Source organism: Lolium perenne, chromosome 5, assembly GCF_019359855.2.
Source record: "Lolium perenne isolate Kyuss_39 chromosome 5, Kyuss_2.0, whole genome shotgun sequence".
Taxonomy (NCBI): domain Eukaryota; kingdom Viridiplantae; phylum Streptophyta; class Magnoliopsida; order Poales; family Poaceae; genus Lolium; species Lolium perenne.
Genome location: NC_067248.2, coordinates 220,220,130 through 220,242,639, shown reverse-complemented (window position 1 = coordinate 220,242,639; position 22,510 = coordinate 220,220,130). Strand labels below are relative to the sequence as shown.

Genomic DNA, 22,510 nt, shown 5'->3' with positions numbered 1-22,510 from the left:
TGCAGCTCGGTAGTATGAGACATCCGTCATTCTGAGCAAACTCGTCGTCGCCTGCTATTTACTGTGCTGTGGGCCACAACTATGATAGTACGCTGGTCCACTAATGTATACCTGCCTTTCCTGGTGCTTGTATGTCAGAGTACTGACCCGTTACGCTAATCTCCAACCACTTTATAACGGTCCAGATAACAGGAACAAATGCACCCGGGAGCCAACCCGAAATGTAAGTCTTTTTAGAAAGATAATTTAGCTTCAGAGTTTCAGCATTCAACAAAATGGCATTGTAATTATGAGTAGTAGGTGAGGCTATTGAAGTAAAACTGACTGCGATTGTCCATGTCGAACCAGTGTTTGCATTTCGTGAAAAAAGTTGAGTAAACTTGAGATTTCGAGCCGAAACATAAGCAAGCACTTTGTGGATACCCCAAACGTGAACTAAACAAAAACTATAGGGGACTCTGATTCAAGGAAGCTGGAAGAGATACAGAAACCAACCAGATGCATGTTAAACTAATAACAAGAGAAACATTGAAAGGACATGGACTCGAGAGGCCGGGAGCACAATCTATCTAATGAAAGTTCAGGCCAGATGCATCCATGCAAGTTTACTCAAGGCTGATGATGGTGGCGTGAGCCATGAGCACCTCCTCGAAGCTGGGATTCCGCAGCAGCTTGACCACGGCGAGCGCCTCGTCCATGCTGCGGATGTTGGCGCTCTTCTCTAGCATGTCGGTGAAGGGCCCGCCCCACTTACCCGTCCGGTTGGCGCGGAGGATCTCGTAGGACATGGTGTCCCAGTGCTCGATGTAGGGCAGATGCTCGGGCTTGACGCGGGCTCCGCTCTCCCAGCCGCTGCTGACAGTCTCGTAGATGGGCTGCAGCCGCTGGGCCTCGGATAGCATCACCTTGAGCGACGCCAGCGCCCGCTTGAGCGGCTCGAAGTCTGTGGTGGTAGCCAGGTCGTAGGCGGAGAGCACCCGGGCGGCCTGCTGCAGGGCTTCCCGCCCCAGCGGCACGTCCGGCAGGTTGGCGAGGCCGCCGATGAGGTCGTCGTAGCTGTTGCCGAACGGGAGGGGCGTGGAGCCCGGGAACAGGCGGTCGTGGCCTGGGAAGGACTGCCAGTGGCCGCGCCCGTTGGCGAAGCCGCCGATTCCGACGTCGTGGATCTCCACGCCCACGGAGATCTTGTCGTCGACGGGGCCGTGCCCTGTAAGGTTCACCACGAGAAGGGCAGGTCGGTCGTATTCGGCAGCAGAGGCTGCTCCGGCGAGAGCGAGCATGAGGAAGAGGAGGAATGCAGCAGGTGCAGCCATGTTCAATCCGTCCATCTCGAGAACGCGCTGCTAGCGCGGTGGTAGCGATAGGCAGTGGCCTAGCTACCCGTCCTGGGTTCGATCCCTGCTGGGACGAATTTTGGGATGTCTCACCGGGAACACTGTTCCACAATAAAATCCCCTCCACACATATGTACCACAACTACTAGCTTCTAGAGACACCCAAATTATGTGTGCTGTGTGTATAGTTCTAGGGTCTAACTTGTGCACTAGTGGTGTGCGTGTGTGTGGTGTGAGTGTGGTGTTGTGTTAGTGCATAAGTTCAGATACTACAGCTGTAACACAGATCGAGGGATCTCAAAAAAAAAAAAAAAAAAATCCGTCCATCTCTCGAAAATGGAAGTGAAGTACTACTGTAGTATATATGATGGACAGCAAAGGACAGGCACACCGCCGCCGATCGTATAGCACAACTGCGCCTGCTACAGGAGAAATGCAACGCAAGCAGCGTGAATGTCACAAGAACAGTGTGACTGATCTGATCTGATGAGGCGCCTTTTCATTTCTGGCAGCGGGCGCTTGGAGAGTGGAACACAGTACATGATCGCTTCACGAGGTTCTGATGCGAGTACTGCTAACAGCAGTGCTTAGAGCATGTCTATCACCGCATCAGACCCGTCAGCATAATAATCACCGTCTTGCGGGTTTAATTAGGTGGCAAAAAGAGCCGGTCTAGACATCGCATCTGGACCTCCATACCAAAAACAAAAAAAAATCTGGGCCATCTAGTTTCGCGCCATGGAACCTCAAATTCCCGGTTTCGCGAGACTATGGGAGGCTGGGAGCGCGAACCTCGTCTCTTTCATGCGTTGGCGCAAAGGAACATTCAGCTCCTCCCTTTTCCGCTTCCGCCCACCACCCACCGCCAAATCCGCCGCATCCATCCTCTTCGGCCTCTGCAGCGGTGTGCTCGCACCGAGATGGAAGCCCTCAACTCGCCGCCATTCGCGGACCAGGCCGCGCGGATCGACCCCACCAACCGCTACCAGATCTAGCGCTGCCGCAGCAGCCACCACCGAGAAGCTCGTGGTTGACGGTGCACAGCAAGCTGTCCTCCCCAACAGCAAGCGGAAGCAGTTGGCCGAGCAGTACGTCGCCGCCGCTCCTCCCGCTGCTGCTGCTCCTCCCACTCCAACCAACCGGGGTTTAGGGAGTTTGGGATGTCTGCTAGAGATGCTCTTAGACATCTCGGGCAGACCCTTTAAACCGTAAACACTAAACATACATTTATAGGACATGTAAAGTAATCTGAGTACATCCTAGTAGCATTAGCATGTGTCACCTGCTCGGCGAGGTGAGGACTCCGGATCATCACGCTTCCAAATCCTACCCCTTCCTTCAGAAAAAAGGAAATTTCAAAGGTATTCATCACATGAACTGCATTCAGAGTGGTAACTGACCAATCAGGCAGGACAAAATTAAGCTGCGACATCGGTTACCCCACTGTCTCATAAAGATGGAATATTCATTCAATGGGAGGCGACGTTCCCGTCGACAGCGAGGCGCATGTGGTGACTTCGTTAATTTCAAGATCCAATCTGCCGACTCAGTATCGGAGGTGCTCATAGGGGTAGGGTGTGTGTGTGAGAGTTCATAGGGGTGAGTGTATTCACATGTATGTGAGCGCCTACGTTTGTACTGTGTTTCTAAAAAAAAAGTTGCGTCATCGGTTACCCCACTGTACCTGCTCGGCTCGGAGGTGCTCCCTGCTCCTCCCTTCCAAAAAAACAGCGAAACAACCTCCAATTAGCCGCAGCTACGCAAACAGGAACATGCAGTCCTGTGGAAAATAAAAATGCGGAGTGACTAACGCCACTGATACGTCCATTTTGCATCACTATTTTATATCATAATTTACTGTTATTCATTGATATATTTCATATTTAGAGGTGATACTTATGTTATTTCATCTATTTTGCATGTTTCATGATTGTTGGAGAATCGCGCACCGGAGTCAGGATTCTGCTGGAAAAAGCACCGTCGGAATGCAATATTTCGGAAGATCAACAATTGACGGAAATTACACTGAAAATCCTATTTTTCCAGAAGAAGATAGCCAAAAGGAGGAGCCGAGGAGGGCCGCCATGGGCCCCCCATAGGCCGGCGCGGGCCCAGGCCTGGCCGCGCCGCCTTGTGGGGAGGGGGCCCACAGCCCCCTCTGGCCTCCTCTCCTTCGCGTACTTCTTCGTCCCGAAAACCTAAGCTCCAGAGGATAGTCGCGAAGAATCACAGCCGTCTCTGCGGGGCGGAAAACACCAGAGAGAAAAGAGCTCTCCGGCAGGCTGAAATCTGCCGGGGAAATTCCCTCCCGGAGGGGGAAATCGACGCCATCGTCACCGTCATCGAGCTGGACATCATTGTAATAACCCAGAACATAGGAACAACGAAGGGTAGATTTAGTGAAAGTATAGAGATGGTAAACCTAGAGGGGGGGGGGGGTGAATAGGTTTCTACAAATTTTAATTCTTTCTTTGCAATATTAGGCTTTGCGGAATATAAAGATGAGCCTAATGCAAACTAGGTGAAGCAACCTATATGAAGATACAACTATCTCGAGCACGAAGGCTCTCTCAGGCAGTTTAAATCACAAGTAAGGAGTTCGGTTAGAGATAACCGATAGCACGCGGAGACGAGGATGTATTCCCGTGTTCCCTTGCTTTGCAACAAGGTACGTCACGTTTGGAGGGGTGGAGGTCCCACGAAGGATTCCCCACGCCACGAAGGCTCACCCTATTCTCCGGAGCCTATCCCACGAAGGAATAGCTCACTCACTTGTGGTAGACTTTGAGGTAGCCTCCAAACCTTCACAATCTTGCCCGGAGCAAATCCACAGCCCGGATGCTTCCGGACTCCTCTTGCCCACCTAGGGTTTCCAAGGAACCCTAGGAAGCAAGCTTCTCGATGAATACAAGGGGGAATGAGATTTGGCTTGGTAGAACAGTAGATCGGGTCCTCCTCTAGTGATTCCCCGGAGGGATTTGAGTTTGGGTGGAGGAGGAGGGAGATCGGAGGCTTTTGGTGTTTCTAATAATGGAGTAAGAGAGAGAGAGAGCTCAAGAACAGCTTGTAGTATGTTGTCTAACCCTTCCAAGGTAGAAGAAGGGGTATTTATAGTGTTCTTCAAAATCTGGCCGTTGCCACTTGCCACCTCAGCATTTTTCCTCGACAAACCCGGTCGATCGGCCACAGACCTGGACAGCCCGGTCCAGAGGCCGGTCGGACCGGATCGCTGACCTGAGCTTCTTTGCGTCGTCCCGGCGCTTCTCCGGTTGGTGGCGGTTGTCGCTCGGTTGCCGCCCGGCCGACCGGACGGAGCGCCGGACCCGCCGGTCGAGAGCCCGGTTGACCGGGCGCAAACCGGATCTGCCGGCTCCTCCTTTGGAGCCCGGCCAGCCGCCCGGCTGACCGGCCAGCACGCCGGATCGGCCGGTTGTCTGGCCCGGTTGGACCGGGCTGGTGACCGGATTTCTCCTGTAACCCCTTTTTGATTGTTGTTGAAATGGGGGGTCTCCTTTAGCCTTCTTGTTCCTTTGATACACCATTTACGCCTCATTGCCTAATACCTGAGATTATCCTTATAAACATATTAGGCCAAATACTTTAGCACGGTGTCATCGTTACCAAAATAATGGATAAGGGTGAAATACCCTTACAATCTCCCCCTTTTTGGTATACGATGACAAACCGAGCTAGAGTCACAAATAGATATTATGATAAGCACTAAACCTTGATTCCATATAAGATATTACGAAAGCTCCCCCATAATGTGTGCACTTGGAGAATTTGCGTTTGAATGCAAAGTGCACCATTTGTGAAACATGAGAAGCTCCCCCAATATCTTTAGGAAACAAGCATGGTATGGAGATGTGCGTATCAAAATATATAAGCATAGCACACATAATCATCCTAACATAGAGTAGCACACATAATAGTCGTCCATACACATCCATACACGAATTATTGGAAATAGCAAATGGTTCTTGAAAAACTCAAAGTAAACAAGCACAAGCCATATAAAATCCAAATAAAGCAACTCCCATGGCTTGTGGCAATCAAAGAACCCCGTGATCCTAGACTCTACTCTCTTCTCCCCCTTTGGCATCGGAACACCAAAAAGGCGAAGAAAAGAGAAGAGATGCTATCGCACCCATCAGTAGTGACCAAACCCAAGCGAGGAGGAGCTCTCGCGTGCATCATCATCACCCGCATCATCATCATCCGCATTATCATCACCCGCATTATCATCAGCATCATCAGCAGTAGGAGTGGGAGCACGAGCAGTCCTAGTAGGAAGAGCACCATGAGCGTACACGGAGAAGTCGAAATTCTGGAGCATCTCATCGGTAAGAAGAGGCATCTCCCACTGAGGTGCTACCACAGGCTCCATCTCAGGTCCAGGAGGAGGAACAGGGTGGTTCCTTGAGGCCATGAATTCATTCTGGCACCTCCGTGTCTCCTGGGTGATAGAAAGGGTCTGATGTGCAACATCATTGCTGTTCTTGCACATTTGGAACATGCATGTGAAGAATCGAGCGGCCCCATGCTGGGAGCGCCGAGAGTGACTGGAGCTAGCATCATGATCATGGTGTGCCTTGGAACGGCGCTCAGTGGGGGGCATCATGGAGGGAACGTCTGAACGAGTTGTGATGTTGTGCCCAGATTTTCTACCACAAAACCATGCAAAAGCTCATAAACTTGAATATAAACTATAGCAATGTAGTGGAGAAGTGCATTGTGATGTGAGACACTCTAAAGGCATGAGGACTTTACAAACCCTAACCCTAACCCTAAGTTTTCTCAACTTTCCTCAACATGTGGCAATGGGAGAGGGAAAGCAAGAAGGAGAGGGAATAGAAGAGAGATTTACCCGATGACATTGTCCTTGGTGCCCAAGTGAGCAAGAAGAACACGTGAAGAGGGCTTGAGGGCCAAATCCCCAAGATCTCCCAAACGAACTCGAGAAGGACCAAATCCTTCGGTGAAGAAGCTTAAGAGACCCCGATCTACGGTTGGGTGAAGTTTGGGGAGGAACTAGCGGTGGGAAGGACCTAGGCTGTGGTGGAGATGGTCAGGGCGCCGGCCATGGAGGTTGGAGGTTGGGGAACAATGGGGAAGATGACCCCAAGGGGTATCCCTTCCCCAATATATAGTAGGCGCGCGACCGGTCAGGAGTCCGGTCAGACCGGGCTGGTGACCGGCTGACCTGCCTGCACTCGGTTGTCGCCCTGGTCAACCGGACCATCCGGTCGTGGACCCGGTCCAACCGGGCCAGGAACCGGCCAGCCTGCACTGTCTAATTTTGCCTCGTTTTTGCCCCTATGCTTTGTGTAAATGTGTGTGAGTGCTCAAATGATGACATGTACATATAGATAGATAGATGATGATGAGATGAGCATAGACAAGGGGTTGGAAACACAAAGTTCTCTAGGCATACCCATTGGAGAGAAAATCCAAACAAGATGTGAATAGCAACAATGGGCATGATTCGAAGTGTATATCAAGAATCATAAGTCATTTTGGAAATGATGCTCGCAATAAGATCATTGGGCCTTATATAGTCAAATCAATGTGTAATGAAGGCTCAATGAGGGGCGGGGGATTACTCCCCCTATGTGAAAGCGCAAATGTCATGTGACCGCGAAGAGACATGCTTGGGTCCATATAATGACATTGGGTCTATTTATGTTGCACACATAGGTATGCATCATACCAAGACATGGTAAGATGACTATCCCCATATGTGCTATGCCTCTAAGCTAGATAGCAAGATAAATGCAAGAATATAGTGCAAGAAGTTAATCGATCCAAGTTTTTAGGATCAAGAATACCAAGTTCTCCTCTCAAGTTAACAAAGCGGGCTTCATCCAAAGGCTTAGTGAAAATATCCGCCAATTGGTAGGTTGTTCCCACATGAGTGAGATCAATATCCTTATTGGCAACATGATCACGTAGGAAGTGATGGCGAATGTCAATATGTTTGGTGCGACAATGTTGAACCGGGTTATTGGCGATCTTTATTGCACTTTCATTGTCACAAAGAAGAGGCACCGTACCAAGAGACACACCATAGTCTTTCAAGGTTTGCTTCATCCATAACAATTGAGTGCAACAAGATGCCGCGGATATGTATTCGGCTTCGGCGGTGGATAGGGCGGTGGAGTTTTGTTTCTTGGATGACCAACTCACCAATGACCGGCCAATAAATTGGCAAGCCCCGGAGGTAGACTTCCGATCAACCTTATCACCGGCCCAATCAGAATCCGAATAGCCAATGAGTTCAAAGGTTGACCCCTTTGGATACCATAGCCCGAGAGTAGGAGTGAGAACAAGGTATCTTAGTATCCGTTTGACCGCCACTAAATGGCTCTCCTTGGGAGCGGATTGAAAACGAGCACACATCCCTACACTTAGCATGATATCCGGCCTAGAGGCACAAAGGTAGAGCAAGGATCCTATCATGGAGCGGTATACCTTTATGTCCACATCCTTCTCACCGTCACATGAACCAAGTTGCCCCTTTACGGGCATGGGTGTCTTCATTGGACTCGCATTGGTCATGTTGAATTTCTTGAGCATGTCCTTCACATACTTTTCTTGAGAGATGAAGGTGCCTTTTGCAAGTTGCCTCACTTGGAAGCCTAGAAAGAACTTCAACTCTCCCATCATGGACATCTCAAATTTCCTAGTCATCAATAGCTCAAAAGCTTTGTTATGATTGGGGTTAGTTCCACCAAAGATAATATCATCAACATATATTTGACATATAAAGAGGCCACCCCCTTTAACCCGCTTGGTGAAAAGGGTGGAATCGACCGTACCCATGCAAAACCCATCATGTAGTAAGAAATCCCTAAGGAACTCATACCAAGCACGTGGAGCTTGCTTGAGACCGTAGAGTGCCTTATGGAGTAAATACACGTGGTTGGGTTGGCATGGGTCTTCGAAACCCGGGGGTTGAGCCACATATGCGGTTTCTTTTAGGGGACCATTCAAAAATGCACTTTTCACATCCATTTGATATAATTTGAAATTGTGGAAAGATGCAAATGCAAGCAAAAGACGAATAGCTTCAAGACGGGCTACCGGCGCAAAGGTATCCTCAAAATCCATACCTTCTATTTGGGCAAACCCTTGCGCCACTAACCTTGCTTTGTTTCGTATAACAATGCCATTCTCATCTTGCTTGTTCTTAAATACCCATTTGGTCCCAATGACATTGATGCGATGATCCTTGGGTCTCTCAACTAGAGACCATACTTCATTACGAGTGAAACACTCCAATTCTTCTTGCATGGAAATTACCCAATCCGGATCGACCAAGGCTTCATGTACCTTAAGTGGTTCAAAACTAGACACAAAAGCATGATGTTGACAATAGGTGATAAGTAATGCATGGTGTCTACGAGTTACCACTCCTCTTGAGATGCTACCAAGGACTTGATCCACTTTCATGTCACTTGCCCTTGTAGCGGCCTTGATCTTCCGAACGGTTCCTTCATGATCAATGAATTCATCTCTTGCTAGTACTTGATCATGAGGGACCACTTGAGCTTGATCATGAGTTGAGGATGTTTCTTGATCGTCATCATGATCTTGCTCCATGGAATGAGGATCTTCTTCTTGTTCTTCGGATTGAGACTCATCTTGAGTAGAGGATGGTTCTTGAGTTGCACTTGATGGTTCGGCTTGAGTTGAGCTAGGCTCCACTTGTGGCATGCTTGAAACATCTACTCCATCATCTTGATCATCATTATGAACCTCCATGGGCCGGATGTGTCCAATGCCCATATGCTTGATGGCACTAGATGGATCATCATCATTACCTGCAACACATGGAACAACTTGCTCCACTTGGGAGCCATTATCCTCCAAGAACACCACGTCACAAGATACTTCAATAGTCCCGGAGGACCGGTTGTAGTATCTATAGGCGTGAGAGTTCTCCGCATATCCAACAAATATACCCTCTATGGTTCTAGTTTCAAATTTACCGAGCTTTCCTTTGTTGTTCTTAACAAGGCATTTGCATCCAAAGACACAAATATACATGACATTAGGCTTGTTACCGGTAAGGAGCTCGTATGGGGTTTTGTTGTGGAGGGGACGGAGGAAGAGCCGGTTGGAGTAGTGGACGGCCGTAGAGATGGCTTCTCCCCAAAAGTTGTGGGGTGAGTTGAATTCACTCAACATGGTTCTTGCCATCTCAATGATAGTCCGGTTCTTCCTTTCAACAACACCGTTTTGTTGAGGGGTGTATGGCGCCGAAACTCATGCTTGATGCCCTCATCATCAACAAACTCTTGCATAGTGTAGTTCTTGAACTCGGTGCCATTGTCGGTCCTAATTGCCTTGATCTCGGATTCATACATACGTTGAGCTTTCTTGGCGAAGGTGATGAACTCTCTATGGGTCTCGTCCTTAGACTTAAGGAGAAAGACCCAAGAGTATCTTGAGTAATCATCAACAATGACAAGTCCATACTTGCTCCCACCAAGAGTATCATAATGTGATGGCCCAAAGAGATCCAAATGAAGGAGCTCCAAAGGCCTAGATGTGGTAACAATACTCTTGATGGGATGCTTCTTCTTGAGTTGCTTTCCGGCTACACATGCACTACAAACATGATCTTTCTCAAAAGAAACGCCGGTTAGTCCCACAATATGCTCACCCTTTAGGAGTTGTTTAAGATTCCTCATATTAACATGACCAAGGCAGCGATGCCACAACCAACCTTCGTCATGCTTGGCCGCCATTAGACATGTGGAGAAGGAGGGGCTCTCTTTCGAGAGGTCAACCACGTAAAGGTTGTTCTCCACATATCCAACAAGGACCAATTTGAGATTGTCACTCCTAAAGACTTGCACATAATATTTAGTGAAATATGAATTGTAACCGGCATCGGCAAGATGATATATAGAAAGTAAGTTATAGCCAAGGTGTTCAACAAGCATAACCGTCTCAAGGCACAAGTCCTTAGAGATTGCTACCTTGCCATACCCAAGTACCTTTCCCTTTGAGTTGTCACCAAAGGTAATGCTTGACTTCTTGTTGATATCTTCAATGAATTGATCAAGCACACCTTTTCCTCCGGTCATATGATTGGTGCATCCACTATCAAACACCCATTTTGGACCACCGGAGGAATACCCCTACAAAATCAAGTAGAGGATTTAGGAACCCATCGATTAATGGGTTCCTTTGCAATGGCAACAATATCTTTTGGTACCCAAATTGAGTACTCTCTATAAGCATAGCCATTAGGAGGGCCAACATAGTTAGCATAGACATCACCATAATAATCAACAAATAATGCATAGTGATCGTTTGGCCCCGTGCGGTCACCACTAGTGGCTTTGCCCTTTGAGGCTTTGCCATTGTTAGTGACCTTCTTGTTCTTATCTTGAGCGGGTTTCTCCTTCTTGTAGTTGTTCTTCTTGTGGGACTTGGGAGCATATCCAAGTCCATACTTTTGATTGTTTGACCTTTGCTTACTCAAGAGGTCATCCAATCCCATCTTGTTCTTGGCGGTGGTGAACTTTGCAAGTTCCTTTGTTAGCCTAACATTTTCCTCAAGAATAGATGCTTGCTCACAAGAAGATTCATTAGGATGATAGTCAAGACCATATTTGGTCACCAAGGACTCAAGATATGCATTGGTCTCAACATGCAAAGAAAGTTCCTCTTGTAAACGAATATGTTCCTCAACAAGTTTAGCATGCTCACTAGTAAAGGAAATGGAGGAACAAGCAAGCTTTTCAACATCAATGGGATCCTTCATTGATCCAAGAGCCTTTTTGTAGGATTCTTGAAGTAGATCATGGTTCTCTCCAAGTTTCTTGAGCTCATCCTTGACAAGCTTGTTAGCTCTTTCAAGGTGGTCAAGATCCCTAGTGAGAGAAGCATGAGCAACTTCAAGCTCCTCCTTTGAGGCATTGAGCTCTTGGGTCAATAATTGAGCCCTATCAATAGTTTCTAGGTCCTTAACTTTATCAAGTTCATAAGTTTCAATTTGTTGCTTAAGGCCTTGAGATATGCACCTTTCGGTTTTTAGCTCTTGTCTTAGGAGATTGAATCTCCGTTCCTTCTCATTCAATTTATATTCTAATTCCTCAATGGACTCATCCTTTTCTTTGAGTGAGTCCATCAAGAAATCAAACTTGACAAGAGCTTCACCACGAAGGGTGCATCTAACATCATAGAGTTTCTTAAGCACAATTAATTCATCTTGATTTTCGTTCTCATCATCTAGAACACTAGATAGGGAAGGTGGAGGTTCCATTACCTTGGTTTCCCTTGCCATAAGACAAGAGCCAATGGTTGTAGATGAGGTAGAGTCATCAGAGTCATCATCTTGAGTTATCCTTGCCATGAAGGAGGATCCAACATCATTCTCCGTGGAGTAGTCCTTGGAGTAGTCATATGTAAAGAGTGACCCGGGCTTAGAGAAAGCCAAACCGGCCACCCCGGCCTCCTTCTCCTCATCTTCCTCTTCATCATCGGACAAGTACTCGGCCCCAACAAAGGCTCTTCCCTTGTTCTTCTTGTATCGGTCATTGATTGGGTTTGGCTTCAATCTTGGCTTGACCCCTTTGATGAATCTTGGCTTGTCCACCCTTTTCTCATAAGGGCACTCATTTGCAAAGTGGCTATCTTCATCACAATTGTAGCAAGTTCTCTTCTTCTTCTTGTCATTGAGGAGCATAGGGAACTTAGCCTTGTACTTCTTGGCAAAGAAAGCAAAGTCGGTAGCCATGTCACTAGTTGAGGTCATCTCTTCCTCTTCTTCAATCTCATAGTCTTCCTCTCCTCCATGATCGGCCCTAGCCTTGAGAGCAAGATTGCGTGGCGCTTCATGGTTGTATGAGGCTTCATCAACACGGTTCATTGCCATGAGCCTCTTTCCCGCTTTGGCCATGTTTTCATTGGCGGCCACATAGGAGACTAGATCATCGGAGTTGAGGTCGGCACTCTTGGTCATGATTTGTAAGTTGAGTGCAAGGTTGGTGTCTTCTTGTTTGACGGCAATCATAGCAATGACCTTGGACTTTATGAATTGTTCATTCATCTCGAAGCCATCATTGTACTTCTCAACACCGAGTCCCTTGACCCTTACTCTAAGAGCACCAAGTCTTGCATAAGCATCGGCCATGGACTCTCCTTCTCGAATCATGAATTGATGAGCCTCTTGCTTTGCGGTCTCATAAAGAGCGGATTGGATCAAATCGGTTCCCTCTTGGAGTACTACGATTCGATCCCACAACTCTTTAGCGGACTCTATGTCATTGACTTGATCAAGGAGCTTGCGGTTGATGCCACTCCTAATCTTGTCACGGGCGGAGGCGTTGAGTTGACGGTTGTAGAATTCGGTGGAGGTCAACCGAATGGGATCTTGTGGCTCCCGGTATCCATGAACAATGATCTCCCACAACTCCACGCTGCAGCTGCGAATATGAGACTCCATAGACGATTTCCAAAAAGGAAAGTGAGTTCCATCAAAATGGGGAACATTCCCACTATGGTTTATATGAGGCATGGGTGAAGTGTTTTTGGGATATTCATGGTTGACTTCGCGATAGCTCTCTAGTGAGGCCGAAGCCATACTAGGAGGCCCACTAGTCAATTTCTTAAGCATGGTAGACATTTCTGCCATTTGGCTTTGTAGCTCATCCTCCTTTTTCTTATTCTCGGCATCATATGCCAAGAATCTAGATTTCATCTCTTTAACCGAAAGGTTAGAGTTTTCATCTAGACCCTCGAATAGTTTTTCCATCTCACTCTTAAGGTGGTGAAGCCCTTAATAAGAGTCCAGGCTCTGATACCAATTGAAAGTATAGAGATGGTAAACCTAGAGGGGGGGTGAATAGGTTTCTACAAATTTTAATTCTTTCTTTGCAATATTAGGCTTTGCGGAATATAAAGATGAGCCTAATGCAAACTAGGTGAAGCAACCTATATGAAGATACAACTATCTCGAGCACGAAGGCTCTCTCAGGCAGTTTAAATCGCAAGTAAGGAGTTCGGTTAGAGATAACCGATAGCACGCGGAGACGAGGATGTATTCCCGTGTTCCCTTGCTTTGCAACAAGGTACGTCACGTTTGGAGGGGTGGAGGTCCCACGAAGGATTCCCCACGCCACGAAGGCTCACCCTATTCTCCGGAGCCTATCCCACGAAGGAATAGCTCACTCACTTGTGGTAGACTTTGAGGTAGCCTCCAAACCTTCACAATCTTGCCCGGAGCAAATCCACAGCCCGGATGCTTCCGGACTCCTCTTGCCCACCTAGGGTTTCCAAGGAACCCTAGGAAGCAAGCTTCTCGATGAATACAAGGGGGAATGAGATTTGGCTTGGTAGAACAAGAGGATCGGGTCCTCCTCTAGTGATTCCCCGGAGGGATTTGAGTTTGGGTGGAGGAGGAGGGAGATCGGAGGCTTTTGGTGTTTCTAATAATGGAGTAAGAGAGAGAGAGCTCAAGAACAGCTTGTAGTATGTTGCCTAACCCTTCCAAGGTAGAAGAAGGGGTATTTATAGTGTTCTTCAAAATCTGCCGTTGCCACTTGCCACCTCAGCATTTTTCCTCGACAAACCTTGGCCGATCGCCACGTGACCGGACAGCCCGGTCCAGAGGCCGGTCAGACCGGATCAGTGACCGGAGCTTCTTTGCGTCGTCCTGGCGCTTCTCCGGTTGTCGCTCGGTTGCCGCCCGGTCGACCGGACGGAGCGCCGGACCCGCCGGTCGAGAGCCCGGTTGACCGGGCGCAAACCAGATCTGCTGGCTCCTCCTTTGGAGCCCGGTTGCCGCCCGGTTGACCGGCCAGCACGCCGGACTGGCCGGTTGCTGGCCCGGTTGGACCGGGCTGGTGACCGGATTTCTCCTGTAACCCCTTTTTGATTGTTGTTGAAATGGGGGGTCTCCTTTAGCCTTCTTGTTCCTTTGATACACCATTTACGCCTCATTGCCTAATACCTGAGATTATCCTTATAAACATATTAGGCCAAATACTTTAGCACGGTGTCATCGTTACCAAAATAATGGATAAGGGTGAAATACCCTTACATTTAGAAATGGGATGTGCATTTCATCGCAAAACGGGGGAAATTTTCGCGCCTTATTGCAACTAAACCTAAGAGGGATCGAGGTTCTCTCTCATTTTGCAATTAGGGTTAGGCAATGTGAGTTAGGGAAATTTCGACATGATCTCTTTTGTATCTTATTGATTTGGGGAATGATTGCATTTGACAAGTGTTAATACATTTAACAATAAGCATCACACAATATAAATATGAATTCACAATTTAAAAACAACTTATGAAATCAAATGACTTTGAAATTACACATTGAATATCAAATACAATATTTAATTCAGGATATAAATATTACATAAATCAAAAGGTCATAAACAAAAACTTGAGCTTTATTGATCATCAACACAGAATACATAGTCTTTACAATATTCTTGATACAAGAATTGATGTATAATAATAAACAGAAATGAAAAAGGAAAAATTACAAGATTTTCCTAAACTAAAACCTAGACTAAATGCTTGAAGGACATCTTCTGGTCATATTCAACTTCAAAACCTGCAAAACAAATCACAAGTGCTAGCCAGGATACTAAGTGTTAGAAATTCAGTTTGGACAGAGTGAAAAACATCAAAGAAATTCAGTTTGGACAAGAACATCATCATCGCACACTTGTGCTTGTCCAAAACCTGGACAGCACAAGATAGGATCAGGCAGACCAAAACTGAGCAGCCACAGTGGGCTCAAGTTTCAGCATATGAGAGCTGGTGCTAGGCAAGCCACGGCAAGGCAATACAAGAGCTGAGTCACAAAGCAAGCCAAGCATGTGTGTCATGGCCAGAGTAGAAGTAGGGATCATATAAAAGGAACACAAACCCTAGAACCATGACAGTCGACCAAATAGGATAATTCACCAGGTAAGGGTGAAGCTAGAGCAACACAAAGTTCATCTAGTTCTTGCTCAAGAATAGCACCAACACACACAAACCCTCAGCCAACAGAAATCATGGTGACCTAGAAGATCAACCAGGATCTGGAGGTGAAGGGTTGTGCACAAACCACAAGTCTGCAACAACAAAACATTTCATTCTAGGAGCTGGAACAAGGTATACCAAGTTCCTGGATAGATCCAATGGATCTGATCCATAAAACATGCATAACACAGCCGTGGGGTTGAGCAGATGCTCAACAGGGTGAATCATCACTTGGTTTTCACCAAGGATCACTGCTAGTCTAAAAATCCACCAAAAAAATAGAAACCATCCAGATACAGATCTTGTGCACAGAAGCAAGATTTGATGCACAGATAGCACCGGTAGAGGTATCGCAATAATTAGCAGCTAGTATAGACTATACAGAAAAATCCTAGGCACATAACCATCAATAAAACCCTAGATTTCATCACAGGCAAGCATATTGGCATTCATAGTTAGTATGATCCCCAAATATGCAAGCAAAGTTGAGTAGCCACAAGATCCAACCAAATAGGTGAGCAACCAATCAGTAGCAAGGCTACTGAGGTCACATCACACTTAGCACCAGTTAAAGTAAAGCCAACTATAGAACATCATCCTCCAGAATTGGATTCAGATTCATTTGCTTGTTAAATCATCATGAAAAACAAATTCATTTACAAGCAAATAACTTAAATCATCACTGCATAAGCAGTTCATCATAAATCAATTTATTCAAGCATGAATTTATCACAGATCCATACTATTTACTGACAGTAGCATACTATAAGGCAACACAGTACTATCACGGCATCATAGCCACTGGATCAAGTCCAGTGAGCTAGCATAAGCAACAGCACCAGTATGCAGTACCATAGTGATGCTTGAGCATCAGCATCAGCAAGGAAATTGCTTCACTTAGTCACAGAATTAAACAGCAACCAAGCACTAACATTTAATTGATCAAATGGATCAATTGAATCAAGTCAAGCCACACAGATAAGCTAGCCAACAAGGAATGGTTGATCCAATGGATCAATGGCTTACACAGAAGGCACATAGCACCTCACACACATCACTGACATTCACAAGTGTCACAAATGCACAGCAGTACACCTAGACAAGCAAGTGTAGATTGCCAGTAAGCTTAAGCAAGCCATAAGTATGAACAGCATGGTATATCAAGCCCATAAGCAAGCACAGCATAGCATAGCAAGATCAGGGCATGCTAGGAGCAATAGATAAGCAACACAGAGCATGTACAGCAAGCAAGGCAAAGATCGCGCACTGAAACTGGTGATTTGGCCATAAACTTGCAGCAAATGGAAGCATAGGAAGCTTAGGCAGCCATGGCAAGGCTCTGTGTGATCACAGGATCACCAGAGAGCGGCAGAACAGGAGGAAGAAGAAACACAGTAGCTCGGGAGGCGCACAGGCATGGAGAAGAGAAGGAGGGGAGAAGAACACTTACATGCACCTGGTGGCAGAGGCTATGGCATGGCGAGGCAGTGCTCGCGCGGCCATAGCAGCTGCAAAGCCCAGGGTAGGCGTCGGCGTTACGCCGACGAGCACGAACACCACCACAGCAGCACGTCACGGAGACGACGGCACTGGTACTGCAAGCAGCACCGCACCAGGTCGGTCTCAGGGGGGCGCACGTCGACGGTGAGGACGAGAGGTCGCCGGAGACCACCAAACCGCCGAGGCGATTCTCCAGTGGATCCAAAGAGGAGGCGATTCGCCAGGAGAGGAAGAGATGGGAGAAACCACACGGACAGATCGATAGATCGTCTTGCGGCGGTCCAGATCTGGTAGGTGGCTAAGGCAGGGGAGCACGGAGATGGCCGGAGCACGGCGGCGGCCATGGCGGCGACGCCATCGCCACGAGCGTCGCGAGAGGTTAGGGTTAGGGCGAGCGAGTGAGAGAGACGAGTGAGTGAGCGAGGTGGGCCGCTTCGGCGCCACCGACCCGTTATGGGACATGCCTTAGTGGGCTGTCCCATGGGCCTTAGTTAGTGGGCTGGCCCAATAGGGGCCAGGGGTATTTTAGTCTTTTCACTATTTAGAAAAATCTAGAAATTCACCAATTTTTAGTAAATAAAATACAACTCTATAAATCCATTAAAAATTGGATTGGTGAATGAAAAATAAATCTTAACCTAAATAAAATATAAAATAAAATTTAAGAAACAAATTCAAAATTATGAATTTGAAGGATTTAAAATAATAACTTGGAATTCCAAACTATTATTTCCTTGTATTTAAAAATCAAGGAAAAATCTCAAATAAGTTCAAATACTTATTTTCAAACATTTCAAAATGAAATTCTATTATTCCAAGTCATTTCTATTGAGAAAGGTATTTTTCAAAGAAAAATACTCTATTCCCTATTTATTCCAAAAATATAGAGACAACTCTATTATTTCAATCCATTTTTGGAATGAATAATGAATCACCAAGTAAAGTAGTTTTACTTTGAATTATTTTACTTTATGAGAATTAAAGTGGTTTACACATTAAAGCAATTGCAAGTTACTGCCAAAGGAATAAATCTTAAACTCAACCCTAAATTGCTATAACTCAGCGGGGTAAAGGGATTCAACATAAAATAATACATCCATGATTGCATTATTTGGATTTTATAACATTGTCCTTACCGAATAATGATGCTTCTTACAGAACCCGAGGTCCAGGTTCCATCAACTGCATTGAACTGCACTCACGGTGGGCAAAAAAACCGATGAACGAAGACCGAAACCGAAAAAACCGAGACCGAACCCGAAAAGACCGAGACCGAAATGACCGATAAAATATTGGGTAGAAAATTTTATTGACCGAATTAAGTTAGGTCAATTCGGTCATTTGTTCTGAGTAACCGAATAGACCGAACTGACCGAATTTTACGTAAGACAGTCCCAATCTTTAGATTTTGCAATATGCGTGACATGTGATATTGTTGAATGTTCATAAACTTCTCTAGCGTTGTTACATTTTTGTTTAGATTGTTGAACATTTATTCGTGCCAATTGATAATAATGTATGCAATGAAAAAAAAATCTAAAATGTTGCCAACCTTTTACTAAATAATATCTAACTTTTGCGTTGACAATGTCGGTGTTGTGGGTATACTTCATGGGTGTACCATCGACAGTGCCTAGATCCGGCAAGCCCGGGTGGCCCATAGATGGCGATGTGGCGTGTGGCCCGTCGGGCGGCCCAGTTGCTGTTGATCCTAAAGGATGAAGTCCAGCCCAGGATAGGGAAGCCGGATCCCAACCGACCATCGGAGGAAGTCGGATCCGTGAAGATCCATGTGGAACCCGGATCCATGGAGGCCAGGAGTAACCCGGATCCATGGAGGCCCAGGAGTAACCCGGATCCATGGAGGCCCAGGAGTAACCCGGATCCATGGAGGCCCAGGAGTAACCCGGATCCATGGAGGCCCAGGAGTAACCCGGATCCATGGAGGCCTGTGAGTAACCCGGATCCATGGAGGCCTGTGAGTAACCCGGATCCATGGAGGCCCAGGAGTAACCCGGATCCATGGAGGCCCATGTGGAACCCGGATCCAAGATTTACGTAGGGAGGAAGGCAGATCCTTGACGTACACGGCAAGACCTTGTACCGTAGTTAGGCGACCTGTAATCCGGCTAGGACTCTCCATGTAAACCCTAGATCCGTGCGCCTATATAAGCCGGATCCGGGAAGCCCTGAGGGGAGATCTCGAGCTAGAAGCGAAACAACCACAACTCATTGTAACAACGCGAAAGCGCCCAGATAATTCCAGACAAGCAGCAGTAGGCCCTGTCATCGTGCAGGTGTTCCGAAGCTGGGTAACTCGCGTACCACCGTCCCGTGTGCACTCCGCCCTATGGCCCCTACTTCTTCTCCCCCTCGTGAGGATCCCTCCTCTGAGGTACCGTCGATTAGGCAACGACGCTGGCGCCCACCGTGGGGCTGCGGCGTCTGGAGGCCGGAACCGGGCGGGTTCCACATCTTCATCTGCGAGACCGTTGATTTCGACGGAAACGCACTGGTAAGTAATGTAGCTACGACCGCCGCCGAGCAGGACGCAGCTGCAAAGATCTGATCCGAGTCGCTGGAGCTTTCCACGGAAGAATCCGCCTTAGACCCGGAAATTTCAAATTCTGGTTTTGGTAGCCGGATCCGCGCCTACGTTTTTGGTAGTCGAATCCGCACCTATGTTTTTGGTTGCCGGATCCGCGCCTACGTTTTTGGTAGTCGGATCCGCACCTATGTTTTTGGTTGCCATATCCGTGCGTACGTTTTTGGTAGTCGGATCCGCACCTATGTTTTTGGTTGCCGGATCCGCGCCTATGTTTTTGGCAGCCGGATCCATACCAAAATTTTGGTAGGTGGATCCGCACCTATTTTTGTAGCCGGATCCATGCCAAAGTTTTGGTAGGTGGATCCGCACCTAAATTTTTGGAAGTCGGATCCACACCTAAATTTTGGTAGGTGGATCCGCACCTACAGGACCACTGCGACAATCAATCTCGCACCGGCTCGACGGAACGCCGAAGAAAAACCGCCACGTCCGACGTTTGACTCCGCTCCAAACAGCTAAGTCCCTATTTATATTTAAATTTTAAAATTTTATGATCATGAGATTAAGATTGGTTCACTCATATCCTGAGTCTTTTACCGCTTTCGCTGTTGGTCATATCTTTCCCACGATTTGCCTCGCGCTCGTGAAAAACTTTGTACTGTTTTTGCCGCTTAAGGCTCCAGTACGCTGCAAAATTTCCGCCTTCGGGCGTTAGCTTGAGTTTTCTGGCCTACACGTTTCGTTGTTTTATGTGTGGATTCCTTAGTAGTGACATCTCGGTACTTAAAGCCGGCCTCTGTTTCTGAGGTTCTTGATTGTTTCGCTATTAAGCGCTATCGCCTCAGCAGATGTTCTGTGTTTAAAGTTTGCCGTCTCGCGAAAAGTCAAGCATATAAACCAGAAGAACGGATAAACCAGCACTTGCTTAAAACATGTAAATTACATTAACTGTTCAAGATAGTCGAGTTTTTTCCGCCTTGACAGTTTTATGTTGTTCAACTGCTGCATAGTTTCAGCTTTAAAACATTTGTTCAAAGGCCGTTTTTGTTCCGCCTTACATTTGTTCGTTGAACATGATCAAAGAAACAATTTAATACAAATATGTTTTTATGTTTATGTATCAGGTACATGACACTTGGACGTACAACAGTCCTCGATTTAAGGTGTTTTCAAGCAGATCTAGCATCGCGCGAAGCCCCAGGTGAAGCTAGCCGGATCCAATGAGAGAAGGTTAGGCGGATCCATGGCGTGCACAGCTGGAGAAGCAGCTTGAGTCTTGATTCCGCTATGCTTAGCTGGAACCAACCCTCGGGGGCTGCGGTTTGATCTTAGGTGAAAAGTGTGTTTCTTTTCGGTATCAGTGCTGGAAATTTCCGCCTAGATGCTTGGGATTTATGCTATTCCTAAGTCACATATAAAGATAAAGCTACTCTAAGAGCACCAAGCCGGATTTTCAAGAAAATTCACCTTGGCGCTCGGGGGCTACATCGATGAAGTTCTCTGAGTAACAAGCTGGAAAATTTCCACCTTGACGCTTGGGGGGTAAGTTTCTGAGCATCGAGTCTCCTTGGAGCAAGCCGGCTCAACGCTCGGGGGCTAACTAGCCGGATCCGCACCTATATATTTGGTAGCCGGATCCGCACCTATATATTTGGTAGCCGGATCTGCAACTAATTTTTGGTAGCCGGATCCGCACCTAATTTTTGGTAGTCGGATCCGCACCTATATATTTGGTAGCCGGATCTGCAACTAATTTTTGGTAGCCGGATCCGCACCTAATTTTTGGTAGTCGGATCCGCACCTCAACTTACCGCTCAAATCACGCGAAAATGGCGCCAAGATAGGCGGAACCGTTTGAATCTTTTAAGGTTCCGGGTAACGGCGTGAAGATAAGCAAATTCTTGTCCGCAAAGGTGGGAGTAACCCGGAGACATGTTATGTACTGTCGATGGATGAAGTCCCGCAGGATGAGGGTTTTTTCCGACTGAAAGTTGGGAAAGAAGAAAATATGAAGTTAGAGCTCTTCAAGTTTCTCCGCGTTACCAATATTGCCGGAGACCATGATGGACTAGTGAGGCGGAAACAAGCAGTGAAACTCGGAGAACTCGGGGGCTACTGTTGTGGGTATACTTCATGGGTGTACCATCGACAGTGCCTAGATCCGGCAAGCCCGGGTGGCCCATAGATGGCGATGTGGCGTGTGGCCCGTCGGGCGGCCCAGTTGCTGTTGATCCTAAAGGATGAAGTCCAGCCCAGGATAGGGAAGCCGGATCCCAACCGACCATCGGAGGAAGTCGGATCCGTGAAGATCCATGTGGAACCCGGATCCATGGAGGCCAGGAGTAACCCGGATCCATGGAGGCCCAGGAGTAACCCGGATCCATGGAGGCCCAGGAGTAACCCGGATCCATGGAGGCCTAGGAGTAACCCGGATCCATGGAGGCCCAGGAGTAACCCGGATCCATGGAGGCCCAGGAGTAACCCGGATCCATGGAGGCCCAGGAGTAACCCGGATCCATGGAGGCCCAGGAGTAACCCGGATCCATGGAGGCCCATGTGGAACCCGGATCCAGTACGACGTAGGGAGGAAGGCAGATCCTTGACGTACACGGCAAGACCTTGTACCGTAGTTAGGCGACCTGTAATCCGGCTAGGACTCTCCATGTAAACCCTAGATCCGTGCGCCTATATAAGCCGGATCCGGGAAGCCCTGAGGGGAGATCTCGAGCTAGAAGCGAGACAACCACAACTCATTGTAACAACGCGAAAGCGCCCAGATAATTCCAGACAAGCAGCAGTAGGCCCTGTCATCGTGCAGGTGTTCTGAAGCTGGGTAACTCGCGTACCACCGTCCCGTGTGCACTCCGCCCTATGGCCCCTACTTCTTCTCCCCCTCGTGAGGATCCCTCCTCCGAGGTACCGTCGATTAGGCAACGACAGTCGGCCACACTGTTCGGTCATGACCGAACCCGAACCCGAATTATTAAGTACCCGAATTTGTCGGGTAATAAAAGTAACAAGTATATTTCGGTCTTTATTTTTTTCTGACCGAATTTGAAATAGACCGAAATACAAAAACCGAATTTTTGGTCATGACCGAATGCCCACCCCTAAACTGCACTATCTCGCA

The 22,510-nt window shown here is 47.4% G+C and overlaps 1 protein-coding gene across 1 annotated transcript; it reads right to left on the bottom strand.

Annotated features, from left to right (window-relative positions):
* Window positions 1-343: 343 nt before the first annotated feature.
* Window positions 344-1,636, bottom strand: LOC127298240 (60 kDa jasmonate-induced protein-like). The gene has a single exon (XM_051328152.2). The coding sequence runs from the start codon at window positions 1,326-1,328 to the stop codon at window positions 606-608; it is 723 nt and encodes a 240-aa protein (XP_051184112.1). The 5' UTR covers window positions 1,329-1,636; the 3' UTR covers window positions 344-605.
* Between the last annotated feature and the right edge of the window lie 20,874 nt (window positions 1,637-22,510).

What these genes read in the sequence shown, in the direction of transcription:
- LOC127298240 (XM_051328152.2), bottom strand. Translation starts at nt 1,328, where the DNA reads ATGGACGGATTGAACATGGCTGCACCTGCTGCATTCCTCCTCTTCCTC.